Here is a 16,277-nt window from a genome sequence, read left to right as displayed (position 1 = left end):
AATTAATTCTTATTAAAAGTCTTATTGAATGACATTGTAAGACACAAAAAGACGGAGAATTGTGGACGCAGCCCAGACCATCGCACAAACCAACCACCTTTCCTTTGACTCCATCTACACCTCACGGAGCCTCGGCAAGGCCAGCAGCATCATCAAGGTCCAGTCCGACCCTGGCCACTCCCTCTTCTCCCCTCTCCCATCGGGCAAAAGGTACAGAAGTGTGAAAACACACACCTCCAGATTCAGGGACAGTTTCTTCCCAGCTGTTATCAGGCAACTGAATCATCCAACCACAACCAGAGTGGTCGTGAACTAGTATCTACCTCATTGGTGACCCTCAGACGATCCTTGATTGGAATTTACTGTTTTTTATCTTGCACTAGACTCGATTGTGATCATGTATTATCTGTCTGTTGACTGGTTAGCGTGCAAGAACAGCTTTTCACTGTGCCTCAGTACACGTAACAATAAACTAAACTCAAACTCAAAGTACTGGAGTAACTCAGTGGGTCAGGGAGAATTTCTGGACAACACAGGCAGGTGACATTTCGGGTTGAGACCCTCCTTCAGACTGGGTAAATACATATCAAGCGTTAAAATTTGCTGATACAAAGTGATTTTTTTCTGTTGGTCCAATGATTATGCATTAGCACATTACTTAAGAACTGAAGCCGCAAGTAATTGTTTTTACCTGATATCCTGTGAACTTGACACCAGGGTTGTTTTCAATCTCCCACAGACCTTCGTTGAAACCTTTTCGCTTGTTAGACTTCCCAAATTTTTCTTTATATTCTTGGTATGGTAAAAGGTCTTTTGGTCCCAGAAAGGCACTAGAATAGAAATCTCAGTGACTGATCTCAAATGATTTATTTCCAGTTTCATGGGTTACATATAGTACACATTGGAACATGGTCATGGCTGGCTGTCACATCCTGCTCAGCGGGAGAGTGGCGCAGCGGTAGAGTTGCTGCCTCAGCGCCAGAGACCCGGGTTCGATCCTGACTACGGGTGCTGTCTGTACGGAGTTTGCACGTTCTCCCCGTGACCTGCGTGGGTTTTCTCCGAGATCTTCGGTTTCCTTCCACACTCCAAACACATACAGGTTTGTAAGTTAATTGGTTTGGGAAATGTAAACATTGACACCAGTGTGTGTAGGAGAGTGTTAGTGTGCGGGGATCGCTGGTCGGCGTGGACACGGTGAGCCGAAGGGCCTGTTTCCGCGCTGTATCTCTAAACTAAACTAAACATGCATGTTGGGACACTCGAAGCCCTTGGACCAATTCGCTGCCATTTATTTCAATTGCTAATTTAATTTGTAGGGAGGTGCAGTGGTGCAGCGGTAGAGTTGCTGCCTTACAGCACCAGAGTCCCAGGTTTGAACCTGACTACGGGTGCTTGTTTGTACGGAGTTTGTACCTTCTCCCCGTGACCACGTGGGTTTTTGCCAGGTGCTCTGGTTTCCTCCCACCTTCCAAAGATGTACAGTTTTGTAGGTTAATTAGCTTTGGTAAAAATTGTGAAAAAATAGGATAGGGATCGTTGGTTGGTGTGGACTCGGTGGGTCAAAGGGCCTGTTTCCGCGCTGCATCCCTGTTTCTCTAAAGAAACATTTGCTTTTGGGGGAGATTTAAAACAGCAAGTTCTCTAGTTGTGTATCAATAACTTTCATCAGCAAACTGGAGGGGAATCAGCAGCCTAATACTTTTCCTCTGAGCTTGTTCGTACTGGGGGCCAATTTTAACTATGGCACCTCGAGTCCTGTCAGGATCAACTAATCTGTGGCAGGAGAAGGAAGCTGAGACCAATCTTGTTTGTACAAGTTAGTATATAGGTGAACATTTGTGGAATAATGTAAGCACAGTATACAACTTGAAAGCAGTACAGGAATTATTACCTACAAAGGAAATTCAAGCACACCTTAGAAACATACATTCTATAATTAATTGGTGCTGTTTATACTGAGCACGCTATTAATAATTGAGTACAGTCTCGGTCTGCAGAAGGGTTTCGACCTGAAACATTGCCTATTTCCTTCGCTCTATAGATGCTGCCTCACCCACTGAGTTTCGCCAGCATTTTTGTCTACCTTCGATTTTCCAGCATCTGCAGTTCCTTCTTAAACATTTTGTCTACTCCACTGTGAAATCTCCTCAAGGAATGCCAGCCTACTTTGAAGAAGTTCTCCTCCTTCCTCCATGAACCTACTTATATTAAGCTGTGAGGGGCAACACAGTGGTGCAGCGGTAGAGTTGCTGCCTTACAGCACCAGAGATCCAGGTTCAATCCTGACAACGGGTGGTTGTCTCTAAGGAGTTTGTACGTTCTCCCCGTGACCTGCGTGGGTTTTCTCCGAGAACATTGGTTTTGGCCCCACACTCCACAGATGTACAGTAGTTTAATTGGCTTAGTATAATTGTAAATTGCCCCTAGTTTGTGTAGATAGTGTTAATGCACGGGGATCGCTGGTCAGTGCGGACTCAGTGGGCCGAAGGGCCTGTTTCCGCGCTGTATCTCCTCCGAGATTGTGGTAGATTCTTCACCAGCGGCACTGCAATGGTTCAAGTAGGTAGAACACCAACACTTTCTCAAGGGAACATAATGGGCCTGTTCCACAGGCGATTTTTTAGGCGACTGCCGAAAATCTTTCAACTGGTTGAGCAATTTCCGCTGACAGTGGCGACAATTTGGGCTGTCGTAGGTTCTCACCGGTGCTGACTTTGGTGAATTCCATTGTCACAGTCGCTGGCAGTTGTCTAAAAAATCGCCTAAGTGGGACAGGTAAGACTGGGCAATCAATGCCTGTATCTTTTAAGCGATTAAATTAGAATATGCGTCTGTGTGGCCATCCATGGCGGATGTAAACATGCCATAAATTATCTGTCCTGAAACTCAAAAACCAGTTCTACCCCATCACAAAGCAGGCTATAATATCAATCCATTATCACAATATTTTTAAGGCAGATTTTTGATTAGTACGGGTGTCAGGGGTTCTTGGGCGAATGCAGGAGAATGGGGTTGAGAGGGAAAAATAGATTGAATGGCGGAGTAGACATGGCCTAATACTGTTCTTAGAGCTTATGAACTATTGGCACTATCTATGAAAGCCATCTGAAATTTTTTTTCTCTTAACTGATTTAATACAAAATCTACAAATTTTTTAGGTTTTTAGATTCACAGTAAATATCTGGCAGGAAATTGTTCAAAAGGATTTTATCAAATCTATTCCAGAACTGACCATCAAGATTTAGTTTTGGAACAATTTTACTTTTTCCTGTTACAAAATAAACATCACTGTCCATTTCATCCGTTACTTTTCGAGTGTACTTACGTCTCATGAGTTCCAAAGAAGAAAATAGGATATTTATTTGATGGAGGTTTCACAGCTCCCTCCGGCAGCTCGTCGATCTGTTCAAAAAGAGAGGATCACCATGAATGGGAGATTTAGCAGATGATGTGGGATGTTTTACAATCTACATGTTTGCACGATAAAACCTGTCTGAATGGCAAACTGGATCCATATTTCCTGACAGCAGAGAGAGAGAAGAAAGGAGGAGAGAGAGAGGGGAGAGTGGGAGACAAGGAGAGAGGGAGAGAGTTTTATTGCCATATCCCAGATAGAACAATGAAGTTCTTACTTGCAGCAGCACAAAAGAATATGCCGGAGGCCATTTGGCCCATCTAGTCTATGCTGGTTAACTGAGCAATTTGACCCCCTCCCCCCCCCCCCATTGATTTTCCCTGTTACCAACCCTCCAAACTTTATAATGAATGTTCCCACCCACCAGCATGAGTGATTTAGAATGGTCAACTAACCTGCCAACCTACACATCTTTGGGATGTGATTGTGAACTGGATCACACAGAATAAAACAGTCTCGGGGAGAATTACAACTGCAAACTTAAATCGCTTTTCCTTCCTTCTGCTCCGGTGCCTAACTTTGCGCTTACCAAATTGGTAAATGGCTGGAACATGATGACCACTGTAGGTTTGGATTGAACCTGACTTGTTTTGGGGTGGAACCTCTATTAGCTGTGAAATTGTTCCGTTCCTACTTATTGTCAATAGCAGTGGGCAAACTGCTGAGCCCCTTTCCCAGTTGGTTGGGACAAAATCAGGCACCAGAACTGAGGGCAGGAAAACTACTTTAAGTTGTAAGGTTTCAGTTGACAAAGTCACTACTAGTCTGAGAAGCCTCCAACCTGCCAGAAATGCTAGTTGTCATCATAGGTTCAAACAGAATGGAGAAAAGGGCATTTGGACCCATTTTCAATATTATTTTATAGTCATAGAGTGATACAGTGTGAAAACAGGCCATCCAGCCCAACTTGCCCACATTGGCCAACATGTCCCAGCTACACTTGTCCCACCTGCCTGCGCTTGGTCCATATCCCTCCAAACCTGTCCTATCCATGTTCCTGTCTAACTGTTTCTTAAACGTTGGGATGGTCCCAGCCTCAACTACCTCCTCTGGCAGCTCGTTCCATCCACCTACCACCCTTTGTGTGAAAAAGTTACCCCTCAGATTCCTATAAAATCTTTTCCCCTTCACCTTGAACCCATGTCCTCTGGTCCTCGATTCCCCTACTCTGGGCAAGAGACTCTGTGCATCTACCCGATCTATTCCTCTCATGAGGAACCATATATCTCATACGAGATATATCTCACATGAGAGGAATCTCACCTGTATCTGCCATTCAAAACTGGGTGTGATGACATTTAGCAGAAATATAAACCTTGCATCCAACACCTGGACAACGCAGCTCAAGAATCTGCTTATTCATCGATAAAACCTGAGGGGCAATATTCTGTAGAAATAATTCAACTCAGTGAAGATACAAGCAAGTGAATGTGCCTGACATGATTCTCATATGTCATTACAGCAAGCCTGCTGTGTCTTTATTCAACAGAAGATTTATTTAGCAAAAGCACCTTCAGGAAGCAGGAGGTGTTAAATATCAGGATGGAATTAAAAATATTAAACGATGACATCTTCACTCATGAATGGTTTCAATTATGTGAAAAACCAACAAAAACATCTGGATATAGAAGCAATTTCCCATTTGAAATAAAACTCTGATAACCAGCACACTGGTTGCTTGGAAAGCCTAATGGTTCAACATCTGGTTTACCTGCATAAGGGACATTCTGCTTCATTAACTAACTCATTTATATGGAAGATGATCATCTGCAGACCACGGATCACGTGTAAGCAGATGGGACCAGTTCAACTCGGTATCAATACACAATAGGTAATAGGTGCAGGAGTAGGATATTCGGCCTTTGAGCCAGCACTGCTATCCATGTTCGGCACAAACTTTGTGAGCTGATGTACCATTCATTCCTGTGCTGTGCTGCGTGCAGGAAGGAACTGCAGATGCTGGTTTAAAGCCGAAGATAGACACAAAAAGGTGGTGTGGCTCAGCGGGTCTGGAGTAAAGGAATGGGTGATATTCCGGGTCGAGACAAGAGTGTTCTATGGTTCTGCAGCTATGACGTTGCATTTGCTAATCTACACCAAGTTTCTCTCATTACTGAAGATGCCAATGTGTACAGTCACCCAGTTTGTAACTGTATACCTCACTGCATTGATTCCAACTGGCCTACAATCACTGGCTTCCCTCCCACACATTTTCTTAAGTGGCAGAGCAGTAAGCACAGTTTTCCTTCAATAGAAATAGTTCCCAAATCAAGAGACCTTCGAGAATAGACACAAAAAGCTGGAGTAACACTTCAGTCTGAAGAAGGGTCTCGACCTGAAACGTCACCCATTCCTTCTCTCCAGAGATGCTGCCTGTCCCGCTGAGTTACTCCAGCTTTTTGTGCCTATCTTCAGTTTAAACTAACATCTGCAGTTTCGTTCCACACGGACCTTCGAGAAATTATATTTGGGTAAACTAAATTGTTCCCATTTACTGCCTTCAAACACTGAAATGGAAACAGTTGTTTGGTTTAGAGATGCAGCATAGAAACAGGCCGTTCAGCCCATCGACAACCCGTTCACACTAGCCCTATATTATCCTACTTTCTCATCCACTCCCAACACACCAGGGACAATTTACGGATGCCATTTATCCTGCAAACCCGCAAGTCTTTGGGATGTGGAAGGAAACAGGAGCAACTGGTGGAAACCAACAGGAAAACGTGCAAACTCCGCGCAGACAGTAGCCAAGGTCAGGATGGAACTTGGGTTCCTGGCAGTGTGATGCAGCAGCTTGAGCCGTTATGCTGCATTATATCCGAGGAGTTCCCCATTGCTGGTATCTTGGTGAGTTACAACTTACTATTATGTAAAAAAATCCCCTGCAACTTACTATTATGTAAAAGAATATGTGTGTTATGATTGTGTTTATAATTTGTTTGGTTGTTTTGTTGTTTGTCTTTTGCACAAAAGTCCGCGAGCATTGCCACTTTCATTTCACTGCACATCTCGTATGTGTATGTAAACTTGACTTGACTTGACTTGAGTTAATTACAGTGGCCGTTGCCCTTTATGCCACCCTGGGAGCTGTGTCACATCCACTTCCCTCACTGTAAATATTGCTACAAAATAATATTTTAACATGTCTGCCATAAAAAACAATTGACATCATGACCATATTGTTTCCGAGCACAGTTGGCAGCACGGTGGCGCAGTGGTAGAGTTGCTGCCTCACAGCGCCAGAGACCCAGGTTTGTCTGCACGGAGTTTGCATGTTCTCCCCGTGACCTGCACGGACTTTATCCCGGCGCTCCGGTTTCCTACCACATTCCACAGACGCACAGGTTTGTAGATTGACTGGCTCCTGTAAATTGAAAGTTGTCCCTAGTATGTGGGACAGTGCTCATGCACATGGCAATCGCTGGTCGGCGTGGACTGGTTGGGCCAATGGGCCTGTTTCTCTAAAGTGTAAAGTAAAGCCACTCTCGTTTTCTTCACATAATTGCTAAGATTCATCTTACATTCAGTTTAATATCCCCTGCAACTTATGTTATGGATTCATGGCCCCAACCACGGATGAACTAAGGAGGGGGACTGACAAAGTTACTGCCTTCCACCACAGTGGAGAATGTTGATTCCACTGTGCTGGATGTTCATGTTATATTCTATTGCAGTGGTTCTCAACCTTTTTTCAGTGATGTACCCACTGTGAAATATTTTTTCAGCCAAGTACCCCCTAACCAGCGCAAAGCATTTTTGGTTGAAAAAAAAAAGACTTAAAACAGAGCACTGTGCCATCAGTGTCTGATTTATTAAACTTTGGAACTGATAAACACACACAAAATGCAAACATTTGAAAAAAAAACTATTTCGAACATTTTAAATGTTAATAATCCATGACTAAATTTATTGCAAATATTTCTTACCACTAAAATGTAGTGATTCAAACTAATGCAGTGAAAACAGTGACAATATAACCGTTTAAAACTATAAAATGAACCATTTAAAACTGCATAAATGCGCAAAACACTGCTCATTTGTAGCGGTCTCTCTTGAACTATTTGGAAATAAAAAGATATAACTAAAAAAAAGAAAGAAATAATTAACCTGGATTGGGGGAGACTCTGGGTTTTTAGGATAATGAAATTGAATAGCCTACTGAATATAAAATTCATTTTATGAACTTATACTTATGTTTTCCTGAAATATTTATTAAATAATTATTTTTAAAGGATTTTTGCATGGATGCTACTTTTTAAATATATGTAGGCCTATATTTTAAAATCTCACGTACCCCCTGGAGTGCCTTCATGTACCCCCAGGGGTACCCGTACCCCCCATTTGAGAACCACTGTTCTATGGTGTACTTTGCTCTTTTGTTTGTATGCCTGCATGGTAAATCAAATCCAACTGTACCTTAAGTGGTGCATGTGGCAATAAATGTGAACCTGAACTTTACACGCTCCATTGAACCAGTTATTCCCATCTGTTTCCTCACTTCCTCTCCCCCAACACTGGATCTTTTACTGGACTTTTCTTTTTTACACTTTAATTGACAACACATGTTAACCATTTGTGTTGTTCCTTCCCTCCATTGTCATCCAAAACGTCAGTGTTTATATTCTGCTCATATACACTGCTCTGCTGCAGTCTCACGGCTTAGCACACTTGGCTAGATTACAGTCTCAATACACTGATACTCGATACCATTCTGTCCTGGGCCTCCTCCATTGCCAGAATAAGGCCACACACAAACTGGAGGAACAGCACCTCATATTCCACTTGGGTAGATTACACCCCAGTGGCATCAACCTTGAATTCTCTGATTTTAGGTAACATACAAACACTGCCACTTCCTTCTACTAAATGCCAATTAATTAATTCCACAGTTTGCACCGATTTATCACTCTAGGGAATCGCACCATCCCTGGCCAACATCAGCCTATCAGGGAATCTCCCTGCTTGATGTCACCGTGTCACGGCCCTGATTTGTCCAGATCTTTTCTTGCTTCCAGTTGCTCCCCCTTACAGCCAGTTTGAAGAAGGGTCTCGACCCGAAACGTCACCAGGGTGGTGAATCTGTGGGATTCATTGCCACGGACAGAGATTGACACACTCTTGGTCAGTACAGGTGTCAGGGGTTATGGGGAGAAGGCAGGAGAATGGGGTTGAGAGGAAGTGATAGATCAGCCATGGTTGAATGGCGGAATAGACCTGTTGGGCCGAATGGCCTAATTCTACTCCAATTCCTTATGACGTCATGACCTTAATTGCCCACACCAATCAACTTGCCCCATCTACACCAGTCCCACCTGCCTGCATCACCTATTATGAACCTTTGGAATCTGGAGGATCAATTGCCTTGTCCATTCGAAACAAGAATGATTAGGTTTTTGGACATTAATGGAATAAAGGGATATAAAACTGACGAACATGGTGTTGAGGTAGATCAGCCATAGATAGTGATGAATGGTTTAGCATACTCAAGGAGATTGTTGGCCTAACCCTGCTCCTATTTTTATACTCTGACATTCCGAATGATTAGTTTAGTTTAGTTTAGAGATACAGCATGGAAACAGGCCCTTCTCCCACCGAGTCTGCACTGACCAGCGATCCCCGCACACTGACACTATCCTACATACACAAGGGATCATTTACACTTATACCGAGCCAATGAACCTACAAACCTGTACGTCTTTGGTGTGTGGGAGGAAACCAAAGATCTCGGATAAAACCCACGTGGTCACGGGGAGAACGTGCAAACTCCGTACAGACAGCACCCGTGGTCAGGATCGAACCTGGGTCTCTGGCGTTGCAAGCGCTGTAAGGCAGTAACTCTACCGCTGCGCCACCGTGCCGTACAAGGCCAAACTAGTTGTGAATCTCCACACCTGGCACACTACGCTTGCTAACAACCTTTCCATTAATGGCACAGAAATCTGAAGCACTCTCCTGTCAAAAGTAGGAATTCAGAAAACTCAAAATCCAAAATATTTGATGTGCAAGTTTCAAATTGGAATTCCAAAAATCAGGACAATTCAAAAAGACACGGGGAAACTACAATTTGTCAGAGTTCTTTATTCCCATGCTAAAGCAGCTGTAAGCATTATCTACAACATTACATTGACATTCATCTCAAGGCTAAACAATTCATCATAACTTGGGGACTCAACCTTGCTCAATTTGAAAAATGTAGCTGGAAATGACACATAAATTAAATGTGATATGCTGCTCCTTCTGTTATTTTTAAAATCAGTGAACAGGGAAACTTCTGTCTGAAGATTCTTAAATAACCCCAATATTTTGTCAGCATTATATTTAGAACACATTGATTTGTTGTTCAGGACCATGGATGTAAATTCTACACATGATATGGTTCTACTTGCATGCTGGCAGGATATTTATTTTTGAATGAATCATGTCACACTTCATGCCTGCTATAAATGAAAATATTAGAGTCTGCAAACTGTGATTACAGAAAGGAACACCTGAATTTAAATAATGATGCCAGGTCATTTTTATCCAGTATTTCTTTCACAATTTCACAGTGGAAAACGTTTGAAATGCTCCAACTAATATCCACAGAAAAGGGACAAAGTGCTGGAGTGACTCAGCGGGTCAGGCAGCATCCCTGGAGACCAAGGAAACCTCTGGTCCCAGACTCTCCCACTAGTGGCAACATCCTCTCCACATTCACTCTATCCAGTCCTTTCACAATAAACTCTTGTAAGAAAGACAAACGCAATGTGAGAGGACTGGAATATAAACGGGAGGATGTAACGCCGAGACAAAGAACAAACTAATGTGAAAAGCAAAGAACTGCAGATGCTGGTTTATGCCAAAGGTCGACACAAAGTGCTGGAGTGTCTCAGCGGGCCAGGCAGCGACTCTGGAGAAAAATCACAGGCGACGTGTCCCATGGTGCTGACGAACAACCCGATCTGAAACATTACCCGAGTTGCCCTTGAGGAGGCGATGGTGAGCAACCTTGTGGAACTGCTGCAGTTGGAGTGTTGGCTGAGGGACATGTAGAAACATAGAATGCGGAGGCGATGTGTCCACTAGTGGGAGAGTCTAGGATCAGAGGTCACAGCCTCAGTATAAAAGGTCATACCTTTAGAAAGGAGATGTGAAATAATTTATTTAGTCACTGGTTGGGTGAATGTGTGAAATTGTGTGTCTGGGTTATGGGGAGAAGGCTGGAGAATGGGGTTGAGAGGGAAAGATAGGTCAACCATGATTGAATGGCAGAGTGGACTTGGTGGGCTGAATGGCCTAACTTTAGGCTCCTAGGAACATAGACAATAGACAATAGGTGCAGGAGTAGGCCATTTGGCCCTTCGAGCCAGCACCGCCATTCAATGTGATCATGGCTGATCATCCCCAATCAGTTCCCTGTTCCTGCCTTCTCCCCATATCCCCTGACTCCGCTATTTTTAAGAGCTCTATCTAGCTCTCTCTTGAAAGCATCCAGAGAACCGGCCTCCACCCCCTCTGAGGCAGATAATTCCACAGACTCACCACTCTCGGTGAGAAACTTATGAAGTACTCCTGACTCACCCTGTGGGTTAACCCTTTGTGAATCTTGCACCAACACTTCCTTGTCCCTTTGCCTCTCCGATTTATGAGTTGGGACCCTGTTTGTTTTCTTAACTGCACTCTTAAATTACCCTCCCACTTTCAATGAATTATGCACATATGCCTCCAGAACTCCATTCTTGTAATCCTTTTACAATAGAGCCCTTTATACTACCTCTTCGCATTTTTTCAACCATAACATAACTATACACATTTATCAATAGAGTTTATGTGGCAACATTCCAGCAACCTGCAGTATCTATTTTCCCTTGAAGTCTAATGCTATCCATCTCACAGCTCACGACAGCTCCGAGTGCTGTGATATTGACAGGTATGGAAATTGTGCTCTGCAGGTCTCAGAACAAGTTATTAATATACACTGTGAATAGCAGTGTGTACAGAACCAACACAAAGACCTCCACCATTGTTCCCCTCCGCCCCCACCTCAATGAGTTCCCGGTTTGGCACATCAGTCTGAAGAAGGGTCTCGACCCGAAAAGTCACCCATTCCTTCTCTCCAGAGATGCTGCCTGTCCCGCTGAGTTACTCCAGCATTCTGTGTCTATCTACAAAGACCTCCACCGTACATTTCCCTTCAGTCCATAAAATATCTTCCATGACTACTTTCCGCCTACTGTTATTTAGCGGACTTCTTTCCACACAGATACAGATCTTTTTATTTGACATCATTCCACCCCGATTGCATAAAGGTGTCATGGTGGCGCAGCGGTAGAGTTGCTGCCTCACAGCGCCAGGGACCCGGGTTCGATCCTGACTACTGGTGCTTGTCTGTACGGAGTTTGTACGTTCTCCCTGTGACCTGCGTGGGTTTTCTCTGAGATCTTCGGTTTACTCCCACACTCCAAAGACGTGCAGGTTTGTAGGTTAATTGGCTTGGTATAAATATGTAAAATTGTAAAATTTTTCCCTAGTGTGTTTGGGTAGTGTTGATGTGCAGGGATCGTTGGTCGGTGCGGACTAGATGGGCCGAAGGGCTTGTTTCCTCACTGTATCTATATACTAAACTAGACTTATCATGTAGCTTTTTAATCAAACATATCCTGGAAGTCTCAACATTCCACCTGACCTGGATATTCACTTTCTTTGTTTATCGAAATGTTTGTTGTTAGTTTGACATAGAAACATAGAAAATAGGTGCAGGAGTAGGCCATTCGGCCCTTTGAGCCAGCACCTCCATTCATTGTGATCATGGCTGATCGTCCCCAATCAATAACCCATCCCTGTCTTCTCCCCATATCCCATGATTCCACCAACCCCCTTAGAGCTCTATCTAACTCTCTCTTAAATCCATCTAGTTATTTGGCCTCCACTGCCCTCTGTGGCAGGGAATTCCATAAATTCACAACTCTCTGGGTGGAAAAGTTTTCTCTCACCTCCGCCTTAAATGACCTCCCCTTTAGTCTAAGACTGTGTGGCCCCTGGTTCTGGACTCGCCCAACATTGGGAACATTTTTCCTGCATCTAGCTTGTCCAGTCCTTTTATAATTTTATATGTTTCTATAATGAACCTCCCCCTCATCCTAAACATGATCAAGACGCAGCTCTGTAAGACTTTGCTGAGGCCACATTTGGCGTATTGCGTGCACTTCTCGTTGCCCCATTACAAGAACAATGTCGGGGTTTGGAGAGGGTACAGAGAGTGCCTGGATTAATGAGTTTCAGCTTCAAGCAGCGAATGGATAAACTTGGATTGATTTCTCTGGAACGTCGGAGGTTGAGGGGAGACTTGATAGAAATACATAAAATTATGGGAGGCACAGATAGGGTAGACAGTCAGAACCATTTACCCCAGAGTGGAAAGGTCCAACATTAGAGGGCACAGATATAAGGTGAGAGGGGAAAGGTTTAATGGAGATGTGAGCGTCTAGTTTATTTTTTACACACAAAATAATGGGGGCCAAGAACACATTGCGGATGGTGGTGGTGAAGGCAGATACCATAGTGGTGTTTAAAAGGCTTTTAGATGGACACATGCAGGGAATAGAGGGATATGGATCACCTGCAGACTGATGAGATCAGTTTAACTTGGCATCATGCTTGGCACAGATTTGTGGGTCGAAATCTCTGCACTGTTCCATGTGTAGGAAAGAACAGTGGAGCTGTTTCCCTTGGGTAGCTTACACCCCAGTGGTATGAACATTGAATTCTCTAATTTCAAATACCCTCTCTCTCCATCTCCCCCCCCCCCCTTCCCAGTTCTCCCACCAGTCTTACTGTCTCCGACTGCATGCTATCTCTATCCCGCCCCCTCCCCTGACATCAGTCTGTAGAAGGGTCTCGACCCGAAACGTCACCCGTTTCTTCTCTCCAGAGATGCTGCCTGTCCCGCTGAGTTACTCCAGCATTGTGTGTCTACCTGCACTGTTCTCTGTTCCATCTGCGTTTACAGATCATGCTGGCTTTCTCTAATCTGTTGGAATGGTTCATCTGGTTTGCTTTCTCTTTCCAGATAATTCACGACACCGTGATAACATAATTATTGTCTAATCATTGCAATTTAAATGCGGAACTTGTTCCCCCAGCATTCATCAAACAAAGCCTGTTAATTTTGATCAATGGAATGAAGCGATTGAAATTTTATTTTTAGGATAAAGCACAAACCAAAAATGGCAAGTTTGTAATGAATATCAATAGAAATCTCATTGGCTGCTCCTCTGTTCTTCCCTAGACATAGTACAGTACAGCACAAAATCCATATTTTCCACCGTTCTAAATTAAAATGTATGACAGATACATTTTTCTACCATTTTGCAATTAACGAAATGCCATTTTCCTCTGTAGCAATAGAGTTTTAAATTGATATTTGGGTAATTGGGATGAAATTTAATTAAGGATACAGTCACACTATAATTATGGTTTTGAAATGCAAAATCATTTTGTGCTGCCTCAACAGTGCAGTTGGGGACCAAGCTTCACTTGAATGAGAGCCAAGACCTCCATCGGAACCGTGGCATGGACTTTGGTTCAGTTCAGAGATACAACGAGGAACCAAGTCCGTGCAGGCCAACAAGCCCCGTACACTAGCACTAACCTACGCGCCAGGGAAGATTTACAGTCTTTACCAAATTCAATTAACCTAGAAATCTTTGGGACATGGGAGGTAACCGGAGCACCCGGGGATAACCCACATGGACATGGGGAGAACGTACAAACTCCGCGCAGACAGCGGCCTTAGTCAGGATCGAACCCGGGTCTCTGCCACTGTAAGGCAACAACTCTACCGCTGCGCTCACTTGGAGGAAATTGGGCTCTCACTCCCAATTTACAGAAGACTGAGATTGATTTGTGATGCATGGCTTCAGGTTAAACCCTGCAGCTAGATTTGTAAAAGCTGGTAGACACAAAAAGCTGGAGTAACTCAACGGGACGGGCAGCATCACTGGAGAGAAGGAATGGGTGACATTTCGGGTCAGGACCCTTCTTCAGACCCGAAACGTCACCCATTCCTTCTCTCCACAGATGCTGCCTGTCCTGCTGAGTTACTCCAGCATTCTGTGTCTATCTACAAAGACCTCCACCATATATTTCACTTCCGTCCATAAAATATCTTCCATCACTACTTTCCGCTTTCTGTTATTTAGCTGATTTCTTTCCACACAGATGCAGATAATTGACATCTTTCCATCCCAATTGCGTGAGAGTGTCACGGTGGCGCAGCGGTAGAGTTGCTGCCTCACAGCGCCAGAGACCCGGGTTCGATCCTGACCGCGGGCGCTCTCTGTACGAAGTTTGTACGTTCTCCTCATGACCTGCGTGGGTTTTCTCCGAGATCTCCGGTTTACTCCTACACTCCAAAGACATGCAGGTTTGTAGGTTAATTGGCTTGGTATAAATGAATAAAATTGTAAAATTGTCCCCAGTTACTCCAGGATTTTCTGTCTATATTCGGTGTAAACCTTCCCTGCTACACATTGTCATTGGCCACCATCAGAATACTACTTGCTGATACCATCATCTATCTGGGCCTTTCCAATGTATTTCCAGTATATTTCTGACTCATGTAATTACTAATTCTCTCGCTATCATGGTGGTGACTAAGGGCATGATTAAATATATACAGCTACTTGGATATTATTCTCTGCAAAGTAGCAACACGATCAACTCATTCCCCTTTCCACTGACTCTCAGTCTGAAGAAGGGTCTCGACCCAAAACGTCACCCATTCCTTCTCTCCAAAGATGCTGCCTGTCCCGCTGAGTTACTCCAGCATTTTGCGTCTATCTTCAGTTTAACCAGCACCTGCTGTTCCTCCCTAAACAATACGAACTAATTACTAAAGCAAAAGGCTTTAGTTATTCTATGTTCTGTCTTTGGGGAAATAAAATATATTTCATTATTTAGCACATTGTTTATCTCAATAACATATTAAGTGAATTTCACATAACTATAGCCCACATTGTCATTTAGCAATAGTCACTCTGGACAAATTCATAGAAACATAGAAAATAGGTGCAGGTGTAGGCCATTCGGCCCTTCGAGCCTGCACCGCCATTCAATATGATCATGGCTGATCATCCAACTCAGTATCCTGTACCTGCCTTCTCTCCATGCCCCCTGATCCCTTTAGCCACAAGGGCCACATCTAACTCTCTCTTAAATATAGCCAATGAACTGGCCTCAACTACATTCTGTGGCAGAGAGTTCCAGAGATTCACCACTCTCTGTGTAAAAATTCATAGATTAAGACTGGTTAAAGGTCTGTCCCACTTTCACAACCTACTTCACGACCTTTTTTACTTGTGGACATTTTACATCAGGCTAGAAAAACGCCCCGACCTACTTCATGCCACGAGTATCTACGACTAGCATCACGATCTATCTACGACCTCGTGACGACCATGCTGTGAGTATGAGTCGAGGGCAAACTCAGCAGAGGTCGTGAAAGTGGGACAGGCCCTTTAACTCTCTTTGGTGATTCTGGTTAAGGAACAAATGTTGGCCTCTTAAAATTCTAAAAGCTAACCATGTGACAGACAAGCTGGTGGAACTAGGTTGGACCAATGCCACCATTTTTAATGAATTTACATCGCTCATTTGCTTGTAAAATTGAGTTTCTATTTACGTTAGCTATACATCAGCATTATCATTTGACAAAATTCCAACATTTGTAAAGATCAGATGAAAACAAAAAAACCCACTGTGCCAACATCACAATTAGTATCCATCATTTAAAATGCTCTCAAATTCTACGTCAATTCTACCGGCAGATAACATACATTGGAGAGAAAGGGAAATTAAATCACACAGTTTACAAAAGAGG

General features: G+C 43.6%; 1 protein-coding gene across 1 annotated transcript in view; it reads right to left on the bottom strand.

Annotated features, from left to right (window-relative positions):
- LOC129712536 (hepatoma-derived growth factor-related protein 3-like) overlaps nucleotides 1-16,277 on the bottom strand; it is a 37,784-nt gene that overhangs the window by 10,565 nt on the left and 10,942 nt on the right. Inside the window, exons 2-3 of the mRNA XM_055661015.1 lie at nucleotides 3,329-3,405; nucleotides 692-830 (exon numbers count right to left, since the gene is read on the bottom strand). Of these exons, the coding sequence (XP_055516990.1) occupies nucleotides 692-830; nucleotides 3,329-3,405 (216 nt within the window). The remainder of the gene's footprint in view (nucleotides 1-691; nucleotides 831-3,328; nucleotides 3,406-16,277) is intronic.

The sequence above is a fragment of the Leucoraja erinacea genome, chromosome 33 (assembly GCF_028641065.1).
Source record: "Leucoraja erinacea ecotype New England chromosome 33, Leri_hhj_1, whole genome shotgun sequence".
Lineage (NCBI taxonomy): Eukaryota > Metazoa > Chordata > Chondrichthyes > Rajiformes > Rajidae > Leucoraja > Leucoraja erinaceus.
This window is presented reverse-complemented; position numbering and strand designations above follow the sequence as displayed.